The 26,258-nt window shown below is 42.4% G+C and overlaps 1 protein-coding gene and 2 non-coding genes across 4 annotated transcripts in view; 2 read left to right on the forward strand and 1 right to left on the reverse strand.

Annotated features, from left to right (window-relative positions):
* Nucleotides 1-22,256, forward strand: part of HLF (HLF transcription factor, PAR bZIP family member) — a 37,825-nt gene extending 15,569 nt beyond the window's left edge. Inside the window, exons 3-4 of one of the 2 annotated variants that reach the window (XM_072112302.1) lie at nucleotides 15,590-15,810; nucleotides 19,479-22,256. In XM_072112302.1, coding sequence (XP_071968403.1) covers nucleotides 15,590-15,810; nucleotides 19,479-19,697 — 440 coding nt within the window. In that variant the 3' untranslated portion in view covers nucleotides 19,698-22,256. The remainder of the gene's footprint in view (nucleotides 1-15,589; nucleotides 15,811-19,478) is intronic. The other variant, XM_072112303.1, reaches the window with a different exon arrangement.
* On the reverse strand, nucleotides 9,418-9,488 carry TRNAG-GCC (transfer RNA glycine (anticodon GCC)). The gene has a single exon. It is a non-coding gene; the product is annotated as a tRNA-Gly (tRNA).
* On the forward strand, nucleotides 9,603-9,675 carry TRNAK-CUU (transfer RNA lysine (anticodon CUU)). Its single transcript has one exon. It is a non-coding gene; the product is annotated as a tRNA-Lys (tRNA).
* Nucleotides 22,257-26,258: the final 4,002 nt, after the last annotated feature.

The raw sequence follows: 26,258 nt of genomic DNA on the forward strand, positions 1-26,258 counted from the left end.
AGCATTGTGTGGGGCACCTTAAAAGCTTTCCATATATACCAGTCCCAACTTTGAGTTATCTACCATTTTAGAGAAAATTAAGTATGGAATTTTTATGCAAATGAGCTTCTCAATGCATTGGGGGTTGAGCTGTGTCCGCCAGTGATCCTGTTTTCTTATTTCTATGGGGTCACGGTTTATTTATGCATCCATCTGCATGAAGATGCTATGGTGGTCAATCATCATCTATAGGGGGCACTTTTTTAAGGGTCTTGGTTGTGTAGACTGATCAACAAGGGTGCGCCAGTGCTGAAAAGCTCATTTGCATAAGGATAAACGCTAAATTTTCTCTAAAGTAACTGATCTTTGGAAAACAGGAATGGTATATCTGGAGAACTCATAAAGTGCCCTACACAATGCTGGTTTGACTAGTGACATGATTTGGGAGTGGGAGTCCTTCCTTAACGTGAATGGGACTGAGCTGTATGAGCAGACATAGGAGTCCAGTAGGCTGTCCTACTGAGTGATTGACAGCCTTCTATGTATGCCCAGAGATTGCTGACAAGTCGGACCTCCCATTGAATTCTTAATCCTGTAAGATCATGACATGTGGATCGAAAAGGGTCAAAAAGTACTAAAGGATTGGACATGTTGGAATAGAGCTGCCCTATCCTTCCTTTCACCAAAACACAGTTAGACCAATGTAATTATTTAATGTGTGTAGTCACTCTTATGCAGCAGCAAGGATGTATATATCTGTCCCTTGCTAGACAAGGGAATTTCTGATGTTGTTGTATGTATATGTATATGTGTAGCATAAGACCCAGACACAAAGCCAGCAAATCTGGAGCAGACCATAGGCAGCGCCTGTTACTCCCATCTGATCCCGTACTCAAGCTGATTGGAGATTAGTGAATAAAGCGAGAAAAGAAAACCTATTTACTTGGCTGAGATTAAGATATTTATGCTGCCTTTAAGAACTAAAAACTCCATCAGGCTCGGAGGGAATCATTCCTGTACAATGAGACGTCTCGGGCTGGGCTCGGAGCACAGAGGTTCTTCATTTCAGTCTAATTGGTGCAGAAAACGTCTCAGATTCTGCACACAATACAACTCCAGACCCGGCCGCTTCTCTCCTTAAATGGATCCATGCTCATAAAAATATCCGCTGCCAAGCAAAAAGCCTCCTATGAAACTATCTGTAATGAATTTGGGTTTTGGCTGGATATAGGAGATGCAGGCAGGTCCAAAGCGAGAAGCGAATCTTAGAATATATTAAAGGGGATTAGGGGCCAGAACATCTTAATAATAATTAATCATAATAATCTTTATATGAAGAAGGCGAGGAATGCTTTCAAACGTCATATTCAGCTCAAAATCCAACATCTGCCGATGCTTTTCGAGCTCTCTTATTTCCTGGTCTGTCTCGAAATGTAACCACGTAGCCAAGAAATGTGTTTCGGAATGGCCTGTCTATGGCCAAACTTTTACCGAATAATGGACTAAGATAGAGATCCAGCAGAAGACAAGACACAAGGGTTACAAATCTACAATAGATATGTAGAGGGTGGACTCAAAGGATAATTTTATGTGATCAAGGAACCCCCTATCAAACCCCCTGTGGACAGGGTCACCAATAGATATGACTAAGACTAAACCATGAATAATATTTTACATATTTTACCCTTCACCCCTACAAGAGGTGTTCATTTTCGTATGGGGAAACCTCAGTTCACTACCCTAATTCTACTCATGATAGTATTAGCAAGCATTTAGATAATGAAAAAGTAGACCCCATGTTGCAGTACCAAGATGTCAAGGTAGCAGACATGTGGACAAGGTCCAATATACGAGCTTGGTTGGTAACAGGAGTATCAGGAGTGAACATTTCTGCAGACATCAGGAACAAAAGACATCGGGGGTCATTTACTAAGGGCCCGAATCGTGTTTTTACGGCTGGTTACCCGTATTATTCCGTTTTGCAACGATTTTTCCTGAATTGGCCCGGGTTTTTTGGCGCACGCGATCCGATTGTGGCGCATGGGCGCCGGCGTGCACGCTACAGAAATCGGGGGGCATGGCCATACGAAAACCCAACGGATTCGGAAAAACCGCCGCATTTTTAAAAAAAAGGTTCGCTGGACACGCACTTACCTGCACTCGGCCTGGCTTGGTGAACTTCAGTGCACTCCGACGAACTTCAGCGCAGCAGCGACACCTGGTGGACATCGGGGGAACTGCCTTAGTGAATCGCCTGAAGACCCGAATCCTCCACACAGAACGCGCCACTGGATCGCGAATGGACCGGGTAAGTAAATCTGCCCCATCGTATTTCCCTTTCCATAGCACATGCTTTGCCCCGGCCAAGATAATCTGCTCTTCTTCAATGGATTCCATGGCGATATCCACTCCTCGCCTCATCACTCAGCGCAAGGACTCCACCTAGCCAAGAGGAGATGTTTCGGAATGGTCTGCCTTTGGGCCAGGCTCTCACCCAATAATGGACCTTGGTAGAGATCCAGCAGAAGATGATGTATGAAAGGTTTACTAGGGGTTTAGACTCCCAGAATTATTTTATTTCATGAGGAACCCCATCCGAATACCATGTGGTCTTACACGGTCGCCAACAGATTTGACTAGGACTAAACCATGATGAGTCTTGTGCATATTTTACCCTTAACCCCTACAAGAGGTATCAATTTTCTTATGGGGAAACCTCAGTTTACTACCCCAATTTTATTTCTGATAGTAGTGGCTGACCAAAGTGGAAACCAGGTCCCACTACCAAGAGGCAAAAATCTGTGACGTAGCAAGGAAGAGGTCAAGACAGGCAGCGGATATGTGGACAAGGACCAGGAGACAAGCTGGTTAGGTGACCAAAGTATCAGTGTGAACACGTCTGCAGACATCAGGAACCTCAGGCATCTATATCCCTTTCCATAGCACATGTTTGTGTCCTGCATAGATGATCTGCTCTTTGTGCATGGAATCCATGGTGGGCTCTGCTCCTTGCTTCACAAGTCATCAGCCGGCACAAGGATTCGGTCATTTTTTTCAAAAAGTTGATGCTTTTATGGTTACATAGCTTATTAAAAATTATAACTATAGCTCAGATTTGTCCAAGTGCAACATCTCTTCCATTTTGTAATATCCCAAAGAACACCAGGTCACGTATAGAGTCACTATCAGAAACATAATAAGTAACTTTACATAATGACTTTATAAGTAACTGGTACTTGTATGATACAGTATGGCTGCACTCCTAAGTCTGCAGGTTCAGGCTTGGGGTGTGTTCACACTTTGCAGATCGATTTTTTTTTTTAGCAAATTTTTATTTTAGTCCATTCCTATGAGTAGAGCTTCCAATTATCTAAATACTTTCCAGATCTTTCAGATGGATGGAACTCGATTTCTACAAAACAAATTTACACCCTTAAAGGAATGGTTCCCCCAATCCCTTTCCCGTGTGTGCCACATGGCTCCTCATGGCTCTGTGTAGGTTTACATATTCACCACAATGGCCATCAAGAACATCGGTGAACCTGTTCTACATATTTATTTGCATCCTCCCCTAAAAAAATTAACGAATTACAGAAAGTGTAGCAATCGAAGCCCATACCTGCATTTAACTTAGATCAAGCTGATTGATGGGGGTCTGACAGTCCGTTCTCTGTGTAGTGGTCATCCTGTGTAACTACAGCGCCGCTGCCATTTACGACTAGGATGAAGTAACCCGTCCTGGCCACTACGCTGATTAGCGGGGTCCTATGTAACGAACCCCCACCAATCCGATATTCATGGCCTATCCTATGGATAGATATCAGGAGTAAGAGGCTATAAACCCATTTTAAAGGAGTTTTCCAGTCATAGAAAGTTAGGGCCTATCCACAGAATACAGCATAACTTGCTGATCGGTGGGGGACTCAGTGATTGAGCCCATGTATTACGATAAAGGGGATCTGTTGTACCCCCAGATGATCAGCGCTGAAAGTCGCGCATGCGCAGGTGGCACTGATAATCTCTATGATGGAGATAGACAAGTGCAGTGTCTGCTATCTCCATCAGCGCCTCGGAGCATGCACGACTAGCTGCTCCGGTCATAATGGATACAGACTCCCATTCTCTTGTTCCGTGGGGTCCCCCCAACCGATCAGCAAGTTAGGCCCTATCCACAGGACCTACTTTGATCGGAGAACCCATTTAGGTCTCTTTCCAGCAACCACCATCAGAATTATGAATGCAGCTCTGAAGAACAGTATATAATAAACACATAAGTAATGTAATCAGGGCCGCCACCAGGGGGGGTTTAATGTGACTGTGTCGAGGGGGCCCCAAGGAGGAGAAGGGGACCTATGTCACAGAAAACCCTCCTCTCTTTCCTGGTGCAGGGAACTCACTGTGTACACAGGGATGGACGATCATTCTGTAGGGGAAGTGGGGGAAAAAATTTGCCGGTCAGGGGTCCCGAACTTCCCAGTGGCGGTCCTGAATGTAATAGATGTACATAATGTACCCCCCTGCCAGCTCTTCTTGCATGAAATCCACATTCGGAGTCATCTCCTGGCACAGGGATACATACACGGAAGATAATGATTTATACGTTATGCAGTTTTCGTTTTAATTGCTTTATATTTTTACTCCCTTCGTGTGTAGAGAAATAGCAAGTCACAGCTCGGAGTGAAAGGTGCGCAGACGTCCGATGGAAAATTCTACAGCGGCCAAAGTCCAAGCTACTGCATGGATTTCTGTCTATCCATAATGCCGGTCTATGGGAGATAGGGGGGTGAAGTTAAGGTTACCTGGCCGATCAATGGATCAATGGAGCTAATCTAGATATTCTTAAAGGGACCTGTCACCTATATGTCTGTAGTCAATCCTATCTATAGGCGCCTATACACCTGCAATCTCAGCTCCGGGGCTATTACCTGAGTCATAACTAGTCAGAACTAACCACATATGTCACATGCACCTGTGTATAGCTGCAGGGGGGCTATGCCGCGCTCCTCTGCCCCTCTCAGGATTTCGGCTATTTCCATTACTATGAAAGGTTGTAGTGATCATAAGACACTATGGCTTCCAGGTATTACATCTAAAATTAGCAATGTTATATTTTCTCCTGTTGTTTCCTTCAATTTTCACATTGCTTGAAAAGTTGCCATTTTTTTGACAATGGCCCCAAATGTCCTGAAATAGTATAATAAAATAATTGTCACCTTATTGTCCCCAGTATCCGAGATCAAAACTTCCGTACAAAAATGTTTGACGTTCCCTTACCAAATATTCGAGTACGGATGCAGGATCAGACTACACTCAGTCACTTTGTTGTCTGTTACCATGGAAATGCTTAATCTCTTAAAGGAAATCTATCATTAAAATCCATCCTGATAAACCAGGGAAATTACTCATAGATCCAGGCACCGTGACTGTGGTAATCTCCTTATATTTGTTATCCATGGCCTCCTCCCTTCTAAAATCAACTTTTAAAATGATGCTAATGAAGCAGGAGGGCTCTTACCAGAGCCCCTCTGTACTCTAGCTCCCTGGGCTGTTACACTGTGCAGTGTAACAGGAGGAAGGGGGAGTGATGAGGGAGTAGGGGGAAGCTACAACACTTGGGACTCTGGTAACAGCCCCAGAGCCCTTCTGACTCATTAGCATAATTTTAAAGGTTGATTATAGAAGGAAGGAGGTCATGGATAACAGATATAAGAAGATTACCCCAGTCACGGTGCCTCGATCTATGAGTAAGTGTCCCCCCTGACTCCCAAACGTCCACATAATCAGGAGATGGCTACCTACGGCAAGTAGAAGAATTCTTATAGTTTTGAATCCACTAAGAATTTTTTTTGTTGTTTTGGAGGATAGATCGTTAAAGTTTCTATCTTTTCCTATAATAATAATTATCCAAGGAGCTGGGAAAAGTCCATCTGTGAACAAAGCTCTTGATAGAGGAAGGAGCTTCAAGGTTTCGCGAATCGTAAGTGAAGTGGCCGCATTCATGAAGTGTTATCTTACACCGCAGCGATTACGGGACGCTAATAGATCAGTAGTTGCAGGCAAATTGTTAAATAATTGGTTGGGTTATGAAATCAAAAGTAAATATCTTGCTTACTGATAGTTAACACCTTAAAGGGTGTCTTAAAGGGGAAGGCACATAAAACTAAGGTGGGCAGGACCCACAGGGATTGGGTGACCAGCAGTGGTATAACCAGAAGCTGCCCAGCCCCAGTGCAAAATGTGTATCGGGCCCCCAATTATAATGTATTGTTTATAGTACTAGTCTTCTCATATAGGAAAAGTACACCATAAGGGCCCCCTAGGCATCTTGGGCCCGGTTGTGACTGCACCTTTTTCACCCCCACAAGTTATGCCCCTGGTGACCAGTGTGGGTGTGCAGCCAATGTCGTTATGGCAGATAGGGAAAAAAATGATTGGGCATGTTGAATTACAGCATGCCCAATCCTTTATATTCAAGGAAGATAAGCTACCACCAGAGATATCTAGCATCAGCTTAGTCCATTCTCCCTATACAAAGTATACATGTATATGGGGAGGTCAGAAGAAAGAGATGACCAAATCAAGATCAAGTATGAAAGATCTTTTGGAAATATTCCACAGGTAAAGCACACACATAGCACACACTGAGCAGAGGACCTACTACCTCGGCTCATGTAATAGGTCCAGCTCCGTTGATTCCATTGCACTTGGAATTTTTCCTCTAGCCCCTTCCATTCCAGAGAAATCACTGCTGTTAGTTTTGGCTGTATAGACCTCTTACTGTCAGGTGGGTGTGGTCCTAGTCTGATTACTCCATCCCATCTGACAGTGTAAAGCCTAATTAGCATATTTGATACTAAAACTATTTACACTGATTACTCAGGAACGGTGGGGGCTAGAGAAAAAATTCCAACTACGCCAGAATCAGTGAAACCGGGACTATCAGACGGTAGAGGTGTTAGAAGGTCCTCCTGAAACAGCGCCACACCTGCTTCAGGTTAAAAGTGGTATTACAGCTCTAGTTTATTTTTTTTCTGGTGGAGCTTAGTTTTTTTAGCATTTGGAAAACCCCTTTAAATGCTTTGGGATGGGAATCCACGCCGAGAAGATGTGTGAGAACTTCTCATCCACAGATGAAACTTGTCAAATTATATTAAAGAGGGCTCTTTCCACGGTCAGGATGTCGAACAGTGTTGGCAAACGAGAGGTTAAGAGAAGATTGTCAAGTTTATCAGCAACTAATTTTACAAAAGAAGCCGAACATTTGTCTGGGAAATTTTTCTACTTTCATTGTCTCCATGGAAACTGGAGCGTTTTGACTAGTGGCATAATAGCTGGTTTTGCTGTGGACTATTATAAGGTTTTTCGATGACAATAATCTGAAGCATCATCCTAAAAAAAACAGAAGGAGAAGAGGTCTGTAGCGTTATCTATTAGCGGCAGCGCCAAACCTATTCAACTTTTCATGAGTCATCGGCGTGTCGGCAGGAGTTAGACTTAGTCGCACCACTTTTTTTTTTTCGTGTTGTGCAACTTGTGTCGGCGCCAGATGGAGCATTGTTGATGCAGAGGTCTCGGAGGGATAAGGGATAATGTGCGATGAAAATATAATAGCACTTGATTAAGAAAGGGTTCACTTAGTTCTGACTGTTTTGTATGCAGATCCAGCGTTGGCACTTCATGGTGAGAAATGTTCCCGCAGCCCCGATCTGTCCTCAAAATGACTATACATGATAGACGGAGACACTTTAGAAGGTGGTCCCTTGTGATCCTTATGTAGGTTGAACTTTGAGGGTTAACAAAATGTCCAAAATCTCAAGTCATGTAAAAATGAGTCACTTTTTTGCCTGAGATGAGTCAGTTTTAGTGGCCGGAAGAGGAGGATCTTGGGCTCTATAGTTCCTAGAGAAATATTCCTGGTGTTATTTTAAAGATGAGATTTTCATCTTTCAAAGCACACCTGGATTTTGTGTTGCTACAGAACAGGAGATAAAGATAGCTAAAGAAATGATTGGAAATGGGATTGTCATCTGTTGCTCACAATCACAACTGTAAATTGTACTTTAGTACTATAGAACAATGGGGGGGGGATTTAGCACGGGCAGCAGGTGGTGCCGAGCTGTGCATTGGGTGTTGCTGCCAGGGGCCTGCTAACTGCCCATAGCCTGTGGCTGCACCTGGCGTGGAAGTACCCCCGTGGCACAGTGTAGCGCTTCCGCCTGCTGGGATTTATCAGGATACGGCACGTGCCGGGGGAGGGGTGTGCACTTAGCACCAGTCTATGATTAATGGGCCCCAATGTGTTTTGAAAAATGTTCTTTTTCAAAACAACCCAAAAGGTATCATTGTAGATGCTAAATAGCTCAAGGTCGGGGTATCTAAATGTGATGTTCCCCCTGCAGCCTCTAAAAGTGACTCATCTAAGGCAAAAAAGTGACTCTTTTCAGCTCATTTGCATATGACTTTGGAAGAGTTTTTTTTTACAGGTAATCAGGGGAGATTACACATAAAAGAGGGAATTCTACCAAGGATATTTCATCCCCCACCTGAGGGGCTGGTAGTTTAGCGCTGTATAAAGCTGATGACAGGTTCCCTTTAAGTGAATATTGGCTAAACTTGGCAGGACCATCTTGTGGGGGCTCCCAAATCTGACTTGAGCAGGATCCAATAATCTACATTCCGTAAAAAAAATACTTTTAATTTCAATTATAAGAAAGTAATGTAGAACGAAGCGGAAATAGGTCAAAAATAGAAGAGTTTTAAGACTTTACTACAGGAAAAACTTGTTGGGTTATTGCGTAATATGCAAATGAGCGTGTCTATTACTGTATAGGGAGCGCGCCCTGAGGCTGAACACTGTTACATAACAAAGTGATAGATTATGGACTGTCTGCGATCCAACATTCTAGAACAAACCTCTTCACCAAAGCTATAAAAAAAACTCATGAAAACCGGATATTTTTGGAAAAATATTCAGAGTGCAAATATTTTCTGCTGCCAAAATTTTTTAGATTTTCTTTTCTGTCAACCGTTTTGGGGGCTGACATCTTTCCTGAGATCTGCCTACCGCAATGAGTGGTTTACTTTACAGAAGCCTTATAGCCATAGGCAGCATTGGTGTAAGTCTATTATTAAGCCTAGTGGCCAGAGTGAAAGTTTGCAGGATAAGGTACTTTCATTAAATCTCAAGAGTGACACGAACAATCTTTTTTTTCTCTCAAAGTCATCAGAAATTTCTTAACAATGTCTTTACCTTAATAACTTGGTGGTCATAATAAGTCCTTTTCTGGTGACACTGGACAGTTTTCTAGACTCCCTCCTCCTCCTTCTCCACACCCCCTACAGTAGATGCAAGGCAACCTTTCAGGGAAAGGACTAGGAGGATAAGAGCCAAACAAGCCATCCGATTTTGGGAACTTAACAAAGAAAAAATAGAAGCGCTGCATTGGCCGGGAATCGAATCCGGGCCTCCCGCGTGGCAGGCGAGAATTCTACCACTGAACCACCAATGCCATGGCACATACAATGCAGGTGCCGGCAGCGTCTCCCAAACTGTGGTGCTCGAGGGATCTTGCCTACGGGTGGGGTGGACTGATCTGCCTTACCGCGAATCCTTGAGCTCGGAAGCCCGGCTAGCTCAGTCGGTAGAGCATGAGACTCTTAATCTCAGGTTCGTGGGTTCGAGCCCCACGTTGGGCGGATCTTTATTTCGTTTCTTTTGTCATATGTTTGTGCTTTCTTTCGTTAGGAGGAATAAGCTTGTCTTTTTTTGATTCCTCAAATGCAGGTCAAGAAAGTGAATCGTTTTTTTCTTATGTCTTTTCTGGTGGTAATTTTTGTTTAAATTTTCTTTTCTGTCAACCATTTTGGGGGCTGACATCTTTCCTGAGATCTGCCTACCGCAATGAGTGGTTTACTTTACAGAAGCCTTATAGCCATAGGCAGCATTGGTGTAAGTCTATTATTAAGCCTAGTGGCCAGAGTGAAAGTTTGCAGGATAAGGTACTTTCATTAAATCTCAAGAGTGACACGAACAATCTTTTTTTTCTCTCAAAGTCATCAGAAATTTCTTAACAATGTCTTTACCTTAATAACTTGGTGGTCATAATAAGTCCTTTTCTGGTGACACTTCCCCTTTAAGGAATTTTGCTTTATGGCACTGCTGTAAATTGATGAGATACACGTCTCTTCCATTGTATCCGTATATTTCTCCAGCATTCTGATGGCGGCGCTATAACCGCTGTGATATACATTTCTGTGTTCCTCCTTTCTCTGCCGTGTTTCATAACATGCTGTTTTTGAGAGGACTTAGCCCAAATTTCTCAGCTTAACGGATCAGACTTCCTAAACAGCGCCTGAGTGGCATTTTCCGGAATTTATTGTAGTAAATGGAGCATACTCTGACCTACATCTCGGCACATATATTAACTCTACACCGCTACGTTTGCTACGTGACATCCTACCTCTGCTGTAGAGACAGAAGGCTTCATGTGGCTATTCTGAAAGCTTAAAAATGAAATATTCTATTTTTTAACATACTAAGTTGTGCAACAAAAAAACAGGTAACCGCCCCGAAAACTCTAAGGTTTTATTGAGTTCTTGTGTATCAGAAATTCAGGAATGGGGACAGAGGCTTCTGCCAGATGTGTTGGAGAGGGACAAGGTCTAAGTCATTGGAGACTTCAGATGGGTCCTCATTGAAGAAAGTAAAATTTAGGAAGAAGGACACATGAAAAGATCAGTAGGGTCTTGAACATGGACAGTCTGAGCCAAATGTTACATGTTAAGATATTATTAGATCAGTGGAGTTTGATGTATATGATGTTTCAAATGTCCCATAGATGTAACATGTTGTAGAGCAGGAGGAGCTGAGCAGATTTTACACAGTGTCCTATCTGCAGGCAGCATGTTATAGAGCAGGAGGAGCTGAGCAGATTGTACATAGTGTCCTATCTGCAGGCAGCATGTTATAGAGCAGGAGGAGCTGAGCAGATTTTACACAGTGTCCTATCTGCAGGCAGCATGTTATAGAGCAGGAGGAGCTGAGCAGATTGTACATAGTCTCCTATCTACAGGCAGCATGTTATAGAGCAGGAGGAGCTGAGCAGATTTTACACAGTGTCCTATCTGCAGGCAGCATGTTATAGAGCAGGGGGAGCTGAGCAGATTGTACATAGTGTCCTTTCTACAGGCAGCACGTTATAGAGCAGGGGGAGCTGAGCAGATTGTACATAGTGTCCTATCTGCAGGCAGCATGTTATAGAGCAGGAGGAGCTGTGCAGATTGTACATAGTGTCCTATCTGCAGGCAGCATGTTATAGAGCAGGAGGAGCTGAGCAGATTGTACAAAGTGTCCTATCTGCAGGCAGCATGTTATGGAGCAGGAGGAGCTGAGCAGATTGTATATGGTGTCCTATCGGCAAGCAGCATGTTATAGAGCAGGAGGAGCTGAGCAGATGCTACATAGTGTCCTATCTGCAGGCAGCATGTTATAGAGCAGGAGGAGCTGAGCAGATTATACATAGTGTCCTATCTGCAGGCAGCATGTTATAGAGCAGGAGGAGCTGAGCAGATTGTGCACAGTGTCCTATCTGTAGGCAGCATGTTATAGAGCAGGAGGAGCTGAGCAGATTGTGCACAGTTTCCTATCTGTAGGCAGCATGTTATAGAGCAGGAGGAGCTGAGCAGATTGTGCACAGTGTCCTATCTGTAGGCAGCATGTTATAGAGCAGGAGGAGCTGAGCAGATTGTGCACAGTGTCCTATCTGTAGGCAGCATGTTATAGAGCAGGAGGAGCTGAGCAGATTGTGCACAGTGTCCTATCTGTAGGCAGCATGTTATAGAGCAGGAGGAGCTGAGCAGATTGTGCACAGTGTCCTATCTGTAGGCAGCATGTTATAGAGCTAGAAACTGAGCATTTTTATCCCAGTATTGGGCACGCCTAAAACAAGTAATATGGAATATTTCTGAAATATTTTTCTACTCAGCTCCTCTTGCTATATAACATACTGCCTTGGGATCAGACTGGGATCATAACAAGTTCACTGTAAGTCAGCTTTTAAGTTTACAGATGCTATTTGCCATATATAGGAGAGTAAAGATTTCCAGAGTAGAGGTCTACCTGGTGCACCTGACTATTGCACGTGAGGATATTTTTGTAGATGCCTAGGTCCGGTAAGTGAGCCGGTCTTGTCTCGTTTTCCAGCAAATTCCTGGTATCTCGCCATCAGCTCATAAGTCCTATTGGCTCCATATCACATCTACCACGATGAGTACAAATAAGGAGCACGTGCAATAGGGAAAAGAGCAAAAATCCATATATTTATCTCTAGATGACTCGAGGTAAACACATGGCACGTGCAAGGACCAGGAGTCAAGTCTCCGTGTTGTGTTTCATAGGAAGAAGCTTAGTGAGATCTTCATGTAAGGAAACATTATCCAAAAAAACCCTTCGTTCCCTGAAATATTGTTATGAAACGAGACCTGGAGCCATGTGGTCACTAGATACTTGGCCTTGGTATCTTTGGAGGACCTATCTCAAAGACTTAGAACTTCCCTCGAAGAAAGTGGTGGTCAGAGAGCTCTTCCGATTATGTTCGGTTTTGTATATTCGGGGGTAATGGATGCCAATTTCCTGGGATGTAGTCATCTGATGGTGGGTGAGGTCTCTGGATTGTGCCCTCTCGGTAAGCCCCGTCTAATCTGCCACCTGTCTACCTCTTCCTATCTGCCGAGCGGCTCCTGCGCCTACGAGACTTAGAGAGGATTACAAGTCAAATTAGGATCGTGAACTGCTTTTAGAAACTGCACCCTGAATGACTGGACCCAGCAAATAAGACCCGAACAACATGTTTACACAAAATACGAGGATTTTATGAGTTGTTTTTGTAAATTTTTTATATTTTACCATTCTTATCTGGATCTGGCCTCAAAGTCACCATTTAGAAGTTAAAGGGATATTCCACTAAAGCATTGTACACTTTGGGGTCGGCTTTTAGGATTAGACTGGAGGAAAGGTTAAGATATCATGGTGACCCATTCCAAATTTTGGCTTCCAAATACTGTCAAATTTTGGCAAAATATTGCCCAAAAAATATGTAAAAGTTGTCTGAAGGTGGGTTAATGCGAAGATAGTCAAACTGTTGATTTTTCAACTATTCAGGAAAGAAGGGGTCAACGTTGTGTTTGGGGAGGGTCCCACAATGCATTCACCATCTATAGGAGTCGAGTACAGTTTTCCATAGTGAAAGGAGTGGCCATGTGTATACTCGACCTGATGCTCCGTTCAGTTAGAGGAGTGGGACCTCCGATCCCCTGATAGATGGTGGTCCCTACAGTTGGGCCCTCACCGATCAGCAAGTGATTTCCGATCCTGTTGTGTTCTATAGTTTTATACCTCCAAGAAGCATATGAAGAAATTAACATCTGGGCGTTACCAGTTAGAGGCGTGTCCTTGAACAGTTTAAAATTGTCCAATCAGTGCTTAAGGATCCAGACTTAATTGTGTAAAGACACGCCCCTTTCACAGGGAGAATGGTGAACGTAATAATTAATTTTAAGGACCAAAACATAGATTTATTACAACTACATGGATAATTTTTGTATTTACTGAAGCAGACATGTCAAGAGAAGTGAGAGGACCCCTTTAAATCTGACTCCAATCCCAGTTGACGGACTTTGGAAAGAACCAGCATGACCAATGTAGTCAGGAGGATCTATGTTTATGGATTTTATACAGACTAGATGTAATTACAGGCCAAAAGTCCAGGTGAATGTATCTCTGGGGATACCTGCTTTATTTATTTAGCTGCCCGTTACCATGCCAACCTATAGACCCGGACTAATCAACCGGTAACAGGCTGTCCATTGGTGATGCAAGTAACCGGCCCAGCATGCTCAGCAGGTCATCGCGTCCTATGGCCAACAATCAGTTAACCCTAGTTTTGATGTTTTCTTGTATATTGGAACATCTTTGCGTGGTTGCGTTAGAGCTGAAGGGGTTAAACCGGGATGAAGTAAAAACGTATCCAATCTCTGAAGAGATCATGTGATTTCATCAAAGCTATTTCTGTCACTGGCAAATTTCGGAGTCACGCCAATCAAGCACTTGGACGACTCCTTAATCAGGCGGCTTTCTCTACCCTTTTCGGATTGATTGCTGCCTCCAGAATAAAGGGTTTTTAATCAGGATTTTCAGCTGTTTAATGACAGTTCTGAGCGTTGATGTAGCTGCAGCCGTAAACTAACTGACTAGCGCCCTCTAATGGTCGTCACCGGAAGGGCACGACGCCGCTCAGGGGAGACGTTCACGAAAATCTTACCGTACAACAGTTTTGTAAAGTAGGTGACGTTGCGAAGTTACAGAATGGATCTCGATTTGCGGTACAAGATATCGGGATATATCCGCGGCTGGTTGCATTGACCGTGAGTAGAGCGGCAGGACACCTCTCCACTCATTGTTAAGAACCCGACTCCCATTCTTGTGATCGGTGAGGGTCCCATCGGTCAGACCGGCATCGATCACATTGTCCCAACTAGGGATGAGCAAAACCATATGGGTTCACCAAGTTCAACCAAACCTTGAACAAAAGTTTGGTTACGGGAACCCACCGGTAACACCCAGCACCGATTGCCGTGATAACCCGTTAAATGCTGACGGCAAAGCTGCTGCATTTAAAGGGATAACACCCGCCATCAGTGCCAACCCTGATCGTGGGTGTTATCGGCAAATGTTGAAATCCAAATCCAAACCTGAACTTCTGGTTAACGTAAAATAAAGAAACATTTCGGTTCCGGTTCACTCAACCCAAATTCTAACGTATCCCATAGATAGGGCATAACCACATAACATGGTGCAGCCCCCTTCAGGCTCCGGAATGACGAATTTTGCCAAATCAAATTAGTCACATTTTTGTATTTCTATGCCTCTTACTATCCTTTGAAATTTGTCGAGAGCGTAAGATTAATAATCCCGTGGAGATTTTAGTAAATAAACTTTTTTTAAGAAAAAAATTATTAAAAATTATATAAAATTGGTGGCAACGCAGCTAAAGTGAAAATTTGCATAATAAAAAAACACTCGTCCTAATATATATTTTTGCGAAAACACAGTATGCTTTGCTGCAGAATAAGTCCAGTGCCAGGATATCGGATGAGGCGGGAGGATATCCCATAGCAACAAGGTAGAAAATAGCACAGCTGGCTGGTTCAATGTAGTGGAAAGAAGAGCGGAGCACCGGGAGACTCCAGAAAGAAAAGCTCTGTGTATTATTCATATGGTCTCCCCTGTGTACTTCATGACGGCTCGGAGGAAACCATTATCATCTTACTGGCTTCTAGAACTCGGATTGCAGTTTTTTTTATCATACCTGTAAATCACAAGTAAAAATATTTTTAAAATTCTGTAAAAAAAAAAAACAGTCACACCTTCGTTTCCATCACGGGAGGTCACACCAACATCGGTAGGTTTGACCATTATTGTATTATAACACATTCGGAAACTTATGAAGAACAGTTTCCGGGGTCATAAAGTTGTGAAATAGGTTTTTGTCACTTTTTTTGGGCTCGTATGTAAAAAAAATCTTAAATGATGTCATTTGTTCCTATCTTTCAGGTCAGATTTTGCCTGGAAACCGCAACACCCCAAGTCCAATAGATCCAGAAACCATCCAAGTGGCCGTCGGATATGAACCAGACCCAGCAGATCTCGCTCTGTCCAGCATCCCAGGTCAAGAGATGTTTGATCCTAGGAAACGCAAATTTTCCGAAGAAGAACTAAAGCCCCAGCCAATGATTAAGAAGGCCCGGAAGGTCTTCATACCAGAGGATCTGAAGGTAATTTGGAACCAGTGTACAAGATGTTCTTGTTAGTCTTAGGCTACATGCGTATGACCAGCACAGCACTCTGTTTGAAGTCCATCAGATGACCACGAATGACCACGTTCCCCCAACCACCCCTTCTTGATTAACTCTTCCAAAACCAACCACGGCTCAGAAGAACAAATCTCGCCAGTTGGCTGATTGTGTATGTCTGGGTATGAATATGCAAGGACTGCAAAATTATTTCTAGGACGGGCATCTGAGGAGGTGGCACATGTGTTGTAGAAGAATATAGTTATACAGTAGGTGGGCTTGTGCTCGCTGGTGCCTCTGAATTATTCTCTTCATTATTCCCAGGAGATATTAATAGTTTTACAGGCTTCATCTATCTCTATGGAGACAAAAGCAACGGAGTCCATGAGGATGTTATCGGAAGCATTAGTGGTTTTCTAGATCTTTCCCAATTTCTAACATAGTCAAAGCCCGGGCTATGCTATATACTTTGCAATGGTCAATTCGAGGATGAGTAAATATTTTACCAAGCTGCATAGTGTAAAGGGTTGAATATTGGGTTGAAGGGTTGCGTTTTTCGCAAGATTTTCTAAAAGGAAAATAGTCTGTAGAGTTGGGTTTCTTGAAGGGTTCCCCATCCACTCCCATGACAGTCAAGTCTTACTCAGAGTCACTCTCTTTCACACCAGGCAACTGTCTACACATCTTTAATCACACCTGCCAGTCCATCGGACAAGACATTCTCAGTCCACCACCTATATCAGAGACCCAATTACACACCAAGTCTCCCGTCTACCACCTCTAATGGAGTCCCAGATTCACGCCAAGTCTCCTGTCCACCACCTCTATTGGAGTTTCAACCCTAGTCAAAATCATAAGTCCACCAGCTATATCAGAGTCCTAGTCCCGCTCCAAATCTCCAGTCCACCACCTATATCAGAGACCTAGTCCTGCTCCAAATCATAAGTCCACCACCTATATCAGAGTCCTAGTCCCGCTCCAAATCATAAGTCCACCACCTATATCAGAGTCCTAGTCCCGCTCCAAATCATAAGTCCGCCACCTATATCAGAGTCCTAGTCCCGCTCCAAATCTCCAGTCCACCACCTATATCAGAGACCTAGTCCCACTCCAAATCTCCAGTCCACCACCTATATCAGAGTCCTAGTCCCGCTCCAAATCTCCAGTCCACCACCTATATCAGAGTCCTAGTCCCGCTCCAAATCTCCAGTCCACCACCTATATCAGAGTCCTAGTCCCGCTCCAAATCTCCAGTCCACCACCTATATCAGAGACCTAGTCCCGCTCCAAATCTCCAGTCCACCACCTATATCAGAGTCCTAGTCCCGCTCCAAATCTCCAGTCCACCACCTATATCAGAGTCCTAGTCCCGCTCCAAATCTCCAGTCCACCACCTATATCAGAGTCCTAGTCCCGCTCCAAATCTCCAGTCCACCACCTATATCAGAGTCCTAGTCCCGCTCCAAATCTCCAGTCCACCACCTATATCAGAGTCCTAGTCCCGCTCCAAATCTCCAGTCCACCACCTATATCAGAGACCTAGTCCCACTCCAAATCTCCAGTCCACCACCTATATCAGAGTCCTAGTCCCGCTCCAAATCTCCAGTCCACCACCTATATCAGAGTCCTAGTCCCGCTCCAAATCTCCAGTCCACCACCTATATCAGAGACCTAGTCCCACTCCAAATCTCCAGTCCACCACCTATATCAGAGTCCTAGTCCCGCTCCAAATCTCCAGTCCACCACCTATATCAGAGACCTAGTCCCGCTCCAAATCTCCAGTCCACCACCTATATCAGAGTCCTAGTCCCGCTCCAAATCTCCAGTCCACCACCTATATCAGAGTCCTAGTCCCGCTCCAAATCTCCAGTCCACCACCTATATCAGAGACCTTGTCCCGCTCCAAATCTCCAGTCCACCACCTATATCAGAGTCCTAGTCCCGCTCCAAATCTCCAGTCCACCACCTATATCAGAGTCCTAGTCCCGCTCCAAATCTCCAGTCCACCACCTATATCAGAGTCCTAGTCCCGCTCCAAATCTCCAGTCCACCACCTATATCAGAGACCTAGTCCCGCTCCAAATCTCCAGTCCACCACCTATATCGTAGTCCTAGTTCCATTCTAAGCCTCTAGTTCACCACTCGAGCAGAGTCCTAGTTCCAATCTAAGTCTTCAGTTCATTACCTCCATCAGAGCTCATGTCTACATTAAATTTTACAATCTTCATATGGGGAACAATTTGTCAAGCCTTATGTCAACCATCCATGCTTTCTCCATTTGGCCTAAAACAATCATTTGATCATCTTTCAACTTCTCCTTTTGCTCCTCCTGGCAGCTAGTTTTTAAAACACACCATGGTGGTGTCACAATATATCTCTAGTCTCTACATATCAGTACCAGGCTTTTCCTATGACTACACCACAAACCATCCTTCACCCTAACATGACATCCATGAAGAGTGATTCTTTTAGCCAGCGTGCCATGGTGGCACCGTGGGCGATCACATTGGGTCATTTAAGTAACATAAAAGCACCATATATATAGACTATATGTAAAAACCAGGCAGGGCCAGACTACTGAGCAGTCTCTCGTAAGTCTCTTAAGTCCATTTAAAGAAACAGGCAACCAATGTGATTTGGGAAAAACTACAAGGATAGGGGACAGGGGTAAACCGGAGTAGCACCGGGATAATATGGAAATAGATCCTGGGATTGCAGGAAGAAAAGTAACTAAAGGTTACTAAATTTAGGTAAGACTTTGTGTAGACAAGTGTCTCTTTAATGACATACTATATCCCAAGATGGTTCACGGCTTAAGCACTAATCCTCACACGTGAACATACATGCTCGAAAATCTCGATATAGTCCTTAATTGTCTGTTTGCATGTGGAACCAATTTCCTTTAGAACAATATCAATTCAGAAGCTAATTAAAGGTGATTTTATCAAGTACCACCAGTGAGCCGGTACGGTAGTCCTCCAATGTAACCAAGAGCCGGGGGGGTTTTGCTTTAATCACGTAGGTTTCTGTGGTCACTTGTCGGAGGACTTAATCCGGGCTCGCTCTTCTATTACAGCCGGGCTGATTGGCGGTTTGATTCTAGGGACTGGGTAAGGAGATTAAGCCAGTCAATCGCCTCTGGAGGGCACGTGATCCCGGCTTGCCTACCTTGGATGGAGCTGGCTGGGATTAAAAGATTTGCTTTTGCAATTTGTTAAAATAAGGGTGGACACGGCTCAGGTGACTGCATAATTCATGGCTTCGAGGTAGTCACATCCTGAGGAAGGTCTCATGTGAGATCACTGCACGGAAACGCTGAAGGTCTACAGTGCTGGTCACCTATCTCAATGTAGAGCGTGAAAAACATCTTCTAGATCTTATTTCTTGTGGTTATGTTCACAATACAGTTCATCCGGAACCTAAAGCTAAAAAGTGACCCTTCATAGAAATTATGAATTGATCTTGTACTTGGGTAGGATATGGAGGACACTTTAGTGATGTCACAGTACAGTAGTTATAAACCTAGTGATGTCACAATGCAGGACCAATACACACAGTGATGTTATTAGCCTGACTTCGTTTTTTATGTCTCTTCCTTTTCCCTACATCCCAAAATCTAACATGTTCCATTTTGTCTTTGAACAAATGAGCAGGATGAAAAATACTGGGCAAGACGTAAAAAGAACAACATGGCCGCCAAGAGATCAAGAGATGCACGTAGGCTAAAGGAGAACCAGATCGCCATCCGAGCCTCGTTCCTGGAGAAGGAGAATTCCGCCTTACGGCTGGAGGTTGCCGACCTCCGGAAAGAGTTGGGCAAATGCAAAAACATTTTGGCAAAGTATGAAGCCCGTCATGGGCCGGTGTAACGGCCTGATTGGCTACGGAGATACATGGACACCTTCATTCCTGCCGAGTAGCACTAAACACTTACCAACCTACTTCTGTCATCAGCACTTTACTGGAAGATGAAAAAAGACTTGCAATGTCTCTTTTTTTTTACCATTATTTCTCTTTTTTTTTTTCATTTCTTTGTATTTGTTGGTCTTAGCACTTTCGTACCACAAGGCGCTTTATGAAAGGGGGTACGACTTACCTGGACTGTGACAAAACTCACTATCTGCTCTGGAGTCAGACTGTTGTAACACCGAAAAAACTTTGGAGCAGAAAGACCTTCAAGAGTCCCATAGACTATAACTCATGGCATCCTCCGTTCCCCATAGATTTCCTATCCATAACCCCGGAAGGTCTTTACATCGGCAACAAATCTGTATATACGCGTGATTTTACTAAAAGAAAAAAAAGTGTTGTCAAAAACATATAGTTTTTTTGTTCCCTTTTGTGTTACCATTGTTTATTTTTTTTAATTTTTATAGCCTATTTGTTCTTTTGGTCAAACATTAGGACTTCTAGGAACTTATATTTGTTGTTACATTTGCCATATTCCTAAAGCAATAATCGAAACCACCTAAAATTCTACTTGCATATATAATACAGGGAAGGGCGTAACTCAAAGGGGTGCAGTGGGTGTGGTCACCTCCAGATTCGGGAACCTTAGAGAGCATATAAGGTGACTTACCCTTTACACAATACATTTGAGGAACCCGACACAGATTTTGCAATTGGTAGTCCATTATTTGTACAAGGAAGGAGGGAGGATGATAAGAGCCAAAGTAGGAGGAGAAAGAAGAACTTTTCTCTGAAAAGATATTACATTATATTATATTACATCATTTCTTTGCTTCACTAAAACCACTGATTTATGTAAAGTTAGTGACCATTTAAATGCAACCACCTACCTGCCACAGACATGTTAATAATTTTGCATATTACATAAAGCCCCTATTAATGGTACATTCTATTAGAGAAGCTCCGCCCATTTAATACTTAATAAAACTGCCAGAAAAATAGTCTAAAAAAAATTACTGTTAGTACCGTTTTCCACCTTTCCGATCTCCACAAAGTCTTTTGTGTATTGCATTTCACACAATTTTGTTTTTTGTACAGTTTTCACTTTTGTAACAATTTCTGTGATTTTAGTGTTTTTAGATTCTTTGTACTTTCTGTGATGTCATTACAAAGCTGGTAGCTGTGAAGCGAATATGGACTTGCAGAAGCTTATTTTTTTATGACAGTGGAAAGAAAAGCAAACTCGCGCCCCCGTGTGCTGTAAATTTTTTGCTTTATTATGGTGTTTTAAGTATGCAATTATTTTAATATATTTAAAGTGATATAATAATATTTCTTACATTTTTCAGAGATAATCATTTTATATATTTTTTTTTCAAAAAATCTATTAGGTATAGGTAACAGAGCCTATCCACTTTGCTTGAAAACAGCACTTTGGGAGGCTGGTTCCTCATGGGAGGAGTTACCCTGAAAAGGGCTCCTCCCCTACAGAGTTAATGCAACAATAACAAAAAAATATAGACTTTTTATTGCTTGTATCTGAGTTTATGTAGCAAGGCCTATCAACTTTGCTTGAAAATAGCATTTTGGAGGCTGGTCCCTCGCGGGAGGAGATAACCTACACAGGGAACCATCCCTGCAGAAAAAATGCCACAATAACAAAAAAGATACAAACTTTCTATGGCTTATACTTGGGTTTAGGTAGCAGGACCTATCCTCTTTGCTTGAAAATAGCCCTTTGGGAGGGTGGTTCCTTGTGGGAGGAGTTATCTTGCACAGGGCTCCACCCCTTCAGAGATAATGCCACAATAACAAAAAAAAACAAACTTTATATGGCTAATATCTGGGTTTATGTAGCAGGGTCTATCCACTTTGCTTGAAAACAGCATTTGGGAGGCTGGTTCCTCATGGGAGGAGTTACCCTAAATAGGGTTCCACCCATAAATAAGAAAATACAAACTTTCTAAGGCTTATATGTGGGTTTAGGTAGCAGGGCCTATCCATATTGCTTGAAAACAGCACTTTGGAGGCTGGTTTCTCTTGGGAGGAGTTAAACTGCACAGGGCTCCACCCATGCAGAGGCAGCACAACAATAACAAATATATAATAGATATATAACTTATATCATCCTTCTTTTTTTTGTGAGTAGCAAAGAAGTGCCAAAACTCGCTTGTCCTGAGACACAGTGGGTTATGGTACCCGACACCTTTACCATTAGATTGGCTCTTTTATGGGGCCCCTTATTTTTGATTGCCCAATTTATGTATTTTTTTTTCTTTTTAAAAACATTATAGACTGTGTTTTTTTTTTGTACTTTTTATTTTATTATACTCTATATGTACACCCGGCCTCAGTTTGCTTTTCTAAAAGAATGAATGTAAAAGGGGTATGTAATATAAGGACGGTCATGGTGTTGTCTTATACTGTGCTTCATCTGAAAAATTTGGTGATTTTAAAAAAAAAAACCTTTGTAAGATTTATATTATTCAAATGTACAGATTAAAGACCATATGTTTTGACCTATTTTGCATGACGCCTACCTATTGGTATCTTCTACATGGGAGATAAATTATAGTATAGATACAGAAGAGAATCTGACTTATGCAGGATAATAGTATACAAATTCTCTAAAATGTGAAAAATCTGAATTTAAAGTGTTTTTCTAGGTTTTCTAAAAAAAAAATAAAAAACAGCGCCACACTTCTGCATAGGCTGTGTTTGGTATTGCAGCTTCTTTTTTAAACCCTTTAATGTGATAAAATTTAGCCTGAGAATGTATAAGTTAGATGTAAGGTAATAGACTAATTTAGAGGGAGGGTGAGGTGATAGAGGATCAAGTTTTGTGATGTTTACAATGATGATTGTGTACACTTTTGCCACTTTTAGATTTTTATCTTTTTGTTTAGTCATCTTTCCCTTACACGTGATAATATTCTGACATATAATGTGGTTTAAAAATTGTTTTTATTTTTTTTTTACAAAGGGACAACTACCTTCCATTGTGGACAGTTCATACTTTCATCATTAAAGGGAACCTGCCATCAGGATTTCATATTTTCAACCAATGACAGGTTCCCATTTAGCCCATTTAATACTAATTCCCAATCTGCTTTTATAACTGAAATTACTGGTTCTGATAACTTTTCAAAGTATATAATAGTTACCTTCCATCAAACTGCAGTGAGTTATGAGGCAACTGAATCCCTGTGTCAGCATCATTATCTTCTCACAGCTCTCACAGCTCTTCCTACTCCCCCTCCTTTGCCCTCCCTCCAGCCAATGAGAGCTGACCCTGTGCTGCATGCATCTCTTTCAGCTGAAGGCAGATTGGAGGGGGAGGAGAATGGAAAGCTGTGAGAGCTGTGAGGAGATAATGATGATGACACACGGACGCAGAAGCCCAACTCTATACAGTTTGCTGTCAGAGAGTCATGTATACCTTTATATCATTTTAAAAGTAAGTGGAACCAGTAAAATTAATTGCAAAAGCAGATCCGGGAATTAGTTTTCAAAGGGCTATGGGAACCTGTCATTAGTTGAAAATGTGAAATCCTGATGACAGGTTCCCTTTATGTTATTTATAGGCAACCTGTCACCATTTTTGGCAGATCTAGTTTGAGTAAATTTGACATATAGTAATAAACCTAAATCATCTGGGATTTTTATGATCCCATGTTATACAACTCCTGTGTTACCCTTTGAAGAAATTTAGGAATAAACTGCCAACTAGGTGTTACCAGACTCCCTGTCAAAGGGGTGTGTCCCTACATAGTTTGGACTGTCAGCTCTGATTGGATAATTTCACAACTGATAACACAAGGGACAAATTTATCTTAGTGTCTTGCCTGTATTTTAGGTTGCATTTTTAGCGTGCATTTAGGTATTTTTGCGTAATTTTTGCAGCTTTTTCCTGCTATGCGTCAGAGTTCGCCGTGTAGCAGTAATCCCGGTTGGCGCCTAATTTTTCTTTGCATTTCTTCTGCTTCCAGTTGTTTGCACCTTATTTAACATTGATTGTGGAATAACAAGCCCATCCTGACCATGCGTAGGAAAGGCAATGGTAGGATTTGCGCAACATAATTGCGCTTTTTTTTTAAATTTGCACCTAATAATGCTCAAAAATATCTGCATGACTAAGAGCCGAAAAGCCAAATGAGGTGCAAAAAATAGACTCACAAAAGGCGCAAAAAGAGATCAGAGAAGAGGGAAACAAGATAAATGACCCCTATAGTTTTCTACTATTTTCTAGACAAAATACCCCAAAATGCTGAATTATATAAAGCAGACATGTCCGGAGATGTGACGGGTCCTCTATAAATCAATCTTTTTAATTCCCTCGGGGTTGGGAGGTTTCATTAAAGGAGAGTTTAGATATTGTCCATGTAAATCAATGTAAAGTCATCAGTTCTGGCTGATGGAAAGGGTTCCCGGTCAGGTGACCCATCCCCTTCCATTGTAAGAAGCTCCAGATCCATAATCCATCTATTACTCAGTGACAACTTGATGGAATGTTGAATAATGCATCAGTTTTGTTAGAATATTAATGCTCCATGTCCCTTACTCAGATTAGGACGTCATATTTAAAAGACATGTCCCATATACGGTACTGCCGTCACACTGTGTCATACTGTATGTATGATTATGCTGTGTGCTTAACACTTGAATTATGTTTTTTTCGGCAGAACTTGCATATAGCATTATATATGTATTATTGGACTTTAGTTCATCTTTAGAATATTGCAATTTTTTTTTATAGAATTGGTGATTTTCAGACTTCAGTTTCTAAATCAGAGTGAGAATTGGAACATAAACTTTGTATTACAGTCGGTCTCCTACTTAAGGACACAACCGACTTACAGACGATCCCTAGTTACAGACGGACCCCTCTGCCCACTGTGACCTCTGGATGTTACTATAGCCCCAGACTGCAATGATCAGCTGTAAGGTGTCTGTAATGAAGCTTTATTGATAATCCTTGGTCCCATTACAGCAAAAAAATGTGAAACTCCAATAGTCCATGGGGCAAAAAAAAAATCTACAAATATAAAATATACAGTTTCGACTTACATACAAATTCAACTTAAGTACAAACCTATGGACCCTATCTTGTACGTAACCCGGGGACTGCCTGTATGTGGATACTTCTTCCTCCAAGTGTTCATCCATGGCGCTTAGTAGCAGTCAGCCAAAAACTTCTTTAACCAATCGCTATATCTCTTAACTGCCCCCCACAAATAATACTCCTAGGAAATAAATTGTTGTAACCTTAGAGGCTCATTAGGATTACTGGAGGATCATCTGGTTTTATAGTGGTCCAATCTGACCCTACCTTGCAATCACTATCCCTGCACAAGCACCAGGAGGGGGGTCAGCACACCTTCATGAACATGTGGGTCCCCAGATATAATAACACTGAAGGTCCACTCACCAACTCCTAGGAAGAAGATCTTAACCTTTGACCTGGGTTGGACCAATCTTGGAGTTTTTAGGGTCCATTAGTGTGCTAAAATATCTGCCTACTAGAGGATCCTAAATAATATAGTGGGCCAATCCGACCCTTCCCTCAATACACAACGCATCATAGATTGATAGTTGACTGATCCTATCGGTATTGGTGGGTTTGGTCAACTTTGTCCTTATGTTTAAAGGAAATCAAACAAATTCTGCTGTGTGCCCCCTGAAATGGGATCCATTCTTCCTTTAGCTGTTAATGGCTTATTTTTGTTACAAAAAGAGGACTTTTAAAAATATGCAAATGAGCCTCAGGGGCTACTGTGTGCAACACAGAAGCCCCTCTGGCTCTGCCGGCTGCTTATTATTCACGCCTTCCTTCGGAGCTAATGCAGTCTCTTCCCTCCCTCTTACTGATAGAGACTCGCTGACAGTTGATGGAGCCAGAAGAGGCTTTTGTGACATACACAGGAGCCCCTGAGGCTCATTTGAATGTTTAAAAAGTCATTTTTTTTCATAGAAAATAAGCCATTACGAGTTAAATGAGGAACTGATCCTGTTTTAAGAGGGCACTGGACAGCGGGTACATATGTTTGGATTAAAACCACTAAATCCAAGTGGTTTTTAGTCCATGCCTAATGGGTCACGACTCTGGATGCTGAATTTGATGTCTCGATTGGTGATAAAAGATGATAATAACCCCACACAAAAAGTTGGTCGACTGGATACAAAATTCGGTCAACTTTTTCTACTCATTGTCCCATGATCTCTCAACTAACTCAAAATAAACAGCCAATTACAGTGCATCTTCAGTTTAGTCGACTAATAAGCTGTACTCTGATTGGTGGTGTTGGTTGTTTCAATCATTGATGATGGACTATCGGTATACATGCCAATGTTTTATTGTAAAAGCCCATTTTTGAGAAGGATGGAGGTGGAGCAATCCATAGATGTAGCCATTAGTCATTCTTAGACTATAATTACTACTTGGTATATACTTTGGTGCCCTTCCTTACCCAGCAGAGGTCCATTATAATGTATTTACTTTCAACAGATCTTTAACGAATGTT

The sequence above is a fragment of the Engystomops pustulosus genome, chromosome 6 (assembly GCF_040894005.1).
Source record: "Engystomops pustulosus chromosome 6, aEngPut4.maternal, whole genome shotgun sequence".
Taxonomy (NCBI): Eukaryota; Metazoa; Chordata; class Amphibia; order Anura; family Leptodactylidae; genus Engystomops; species Engystomops pustulosus.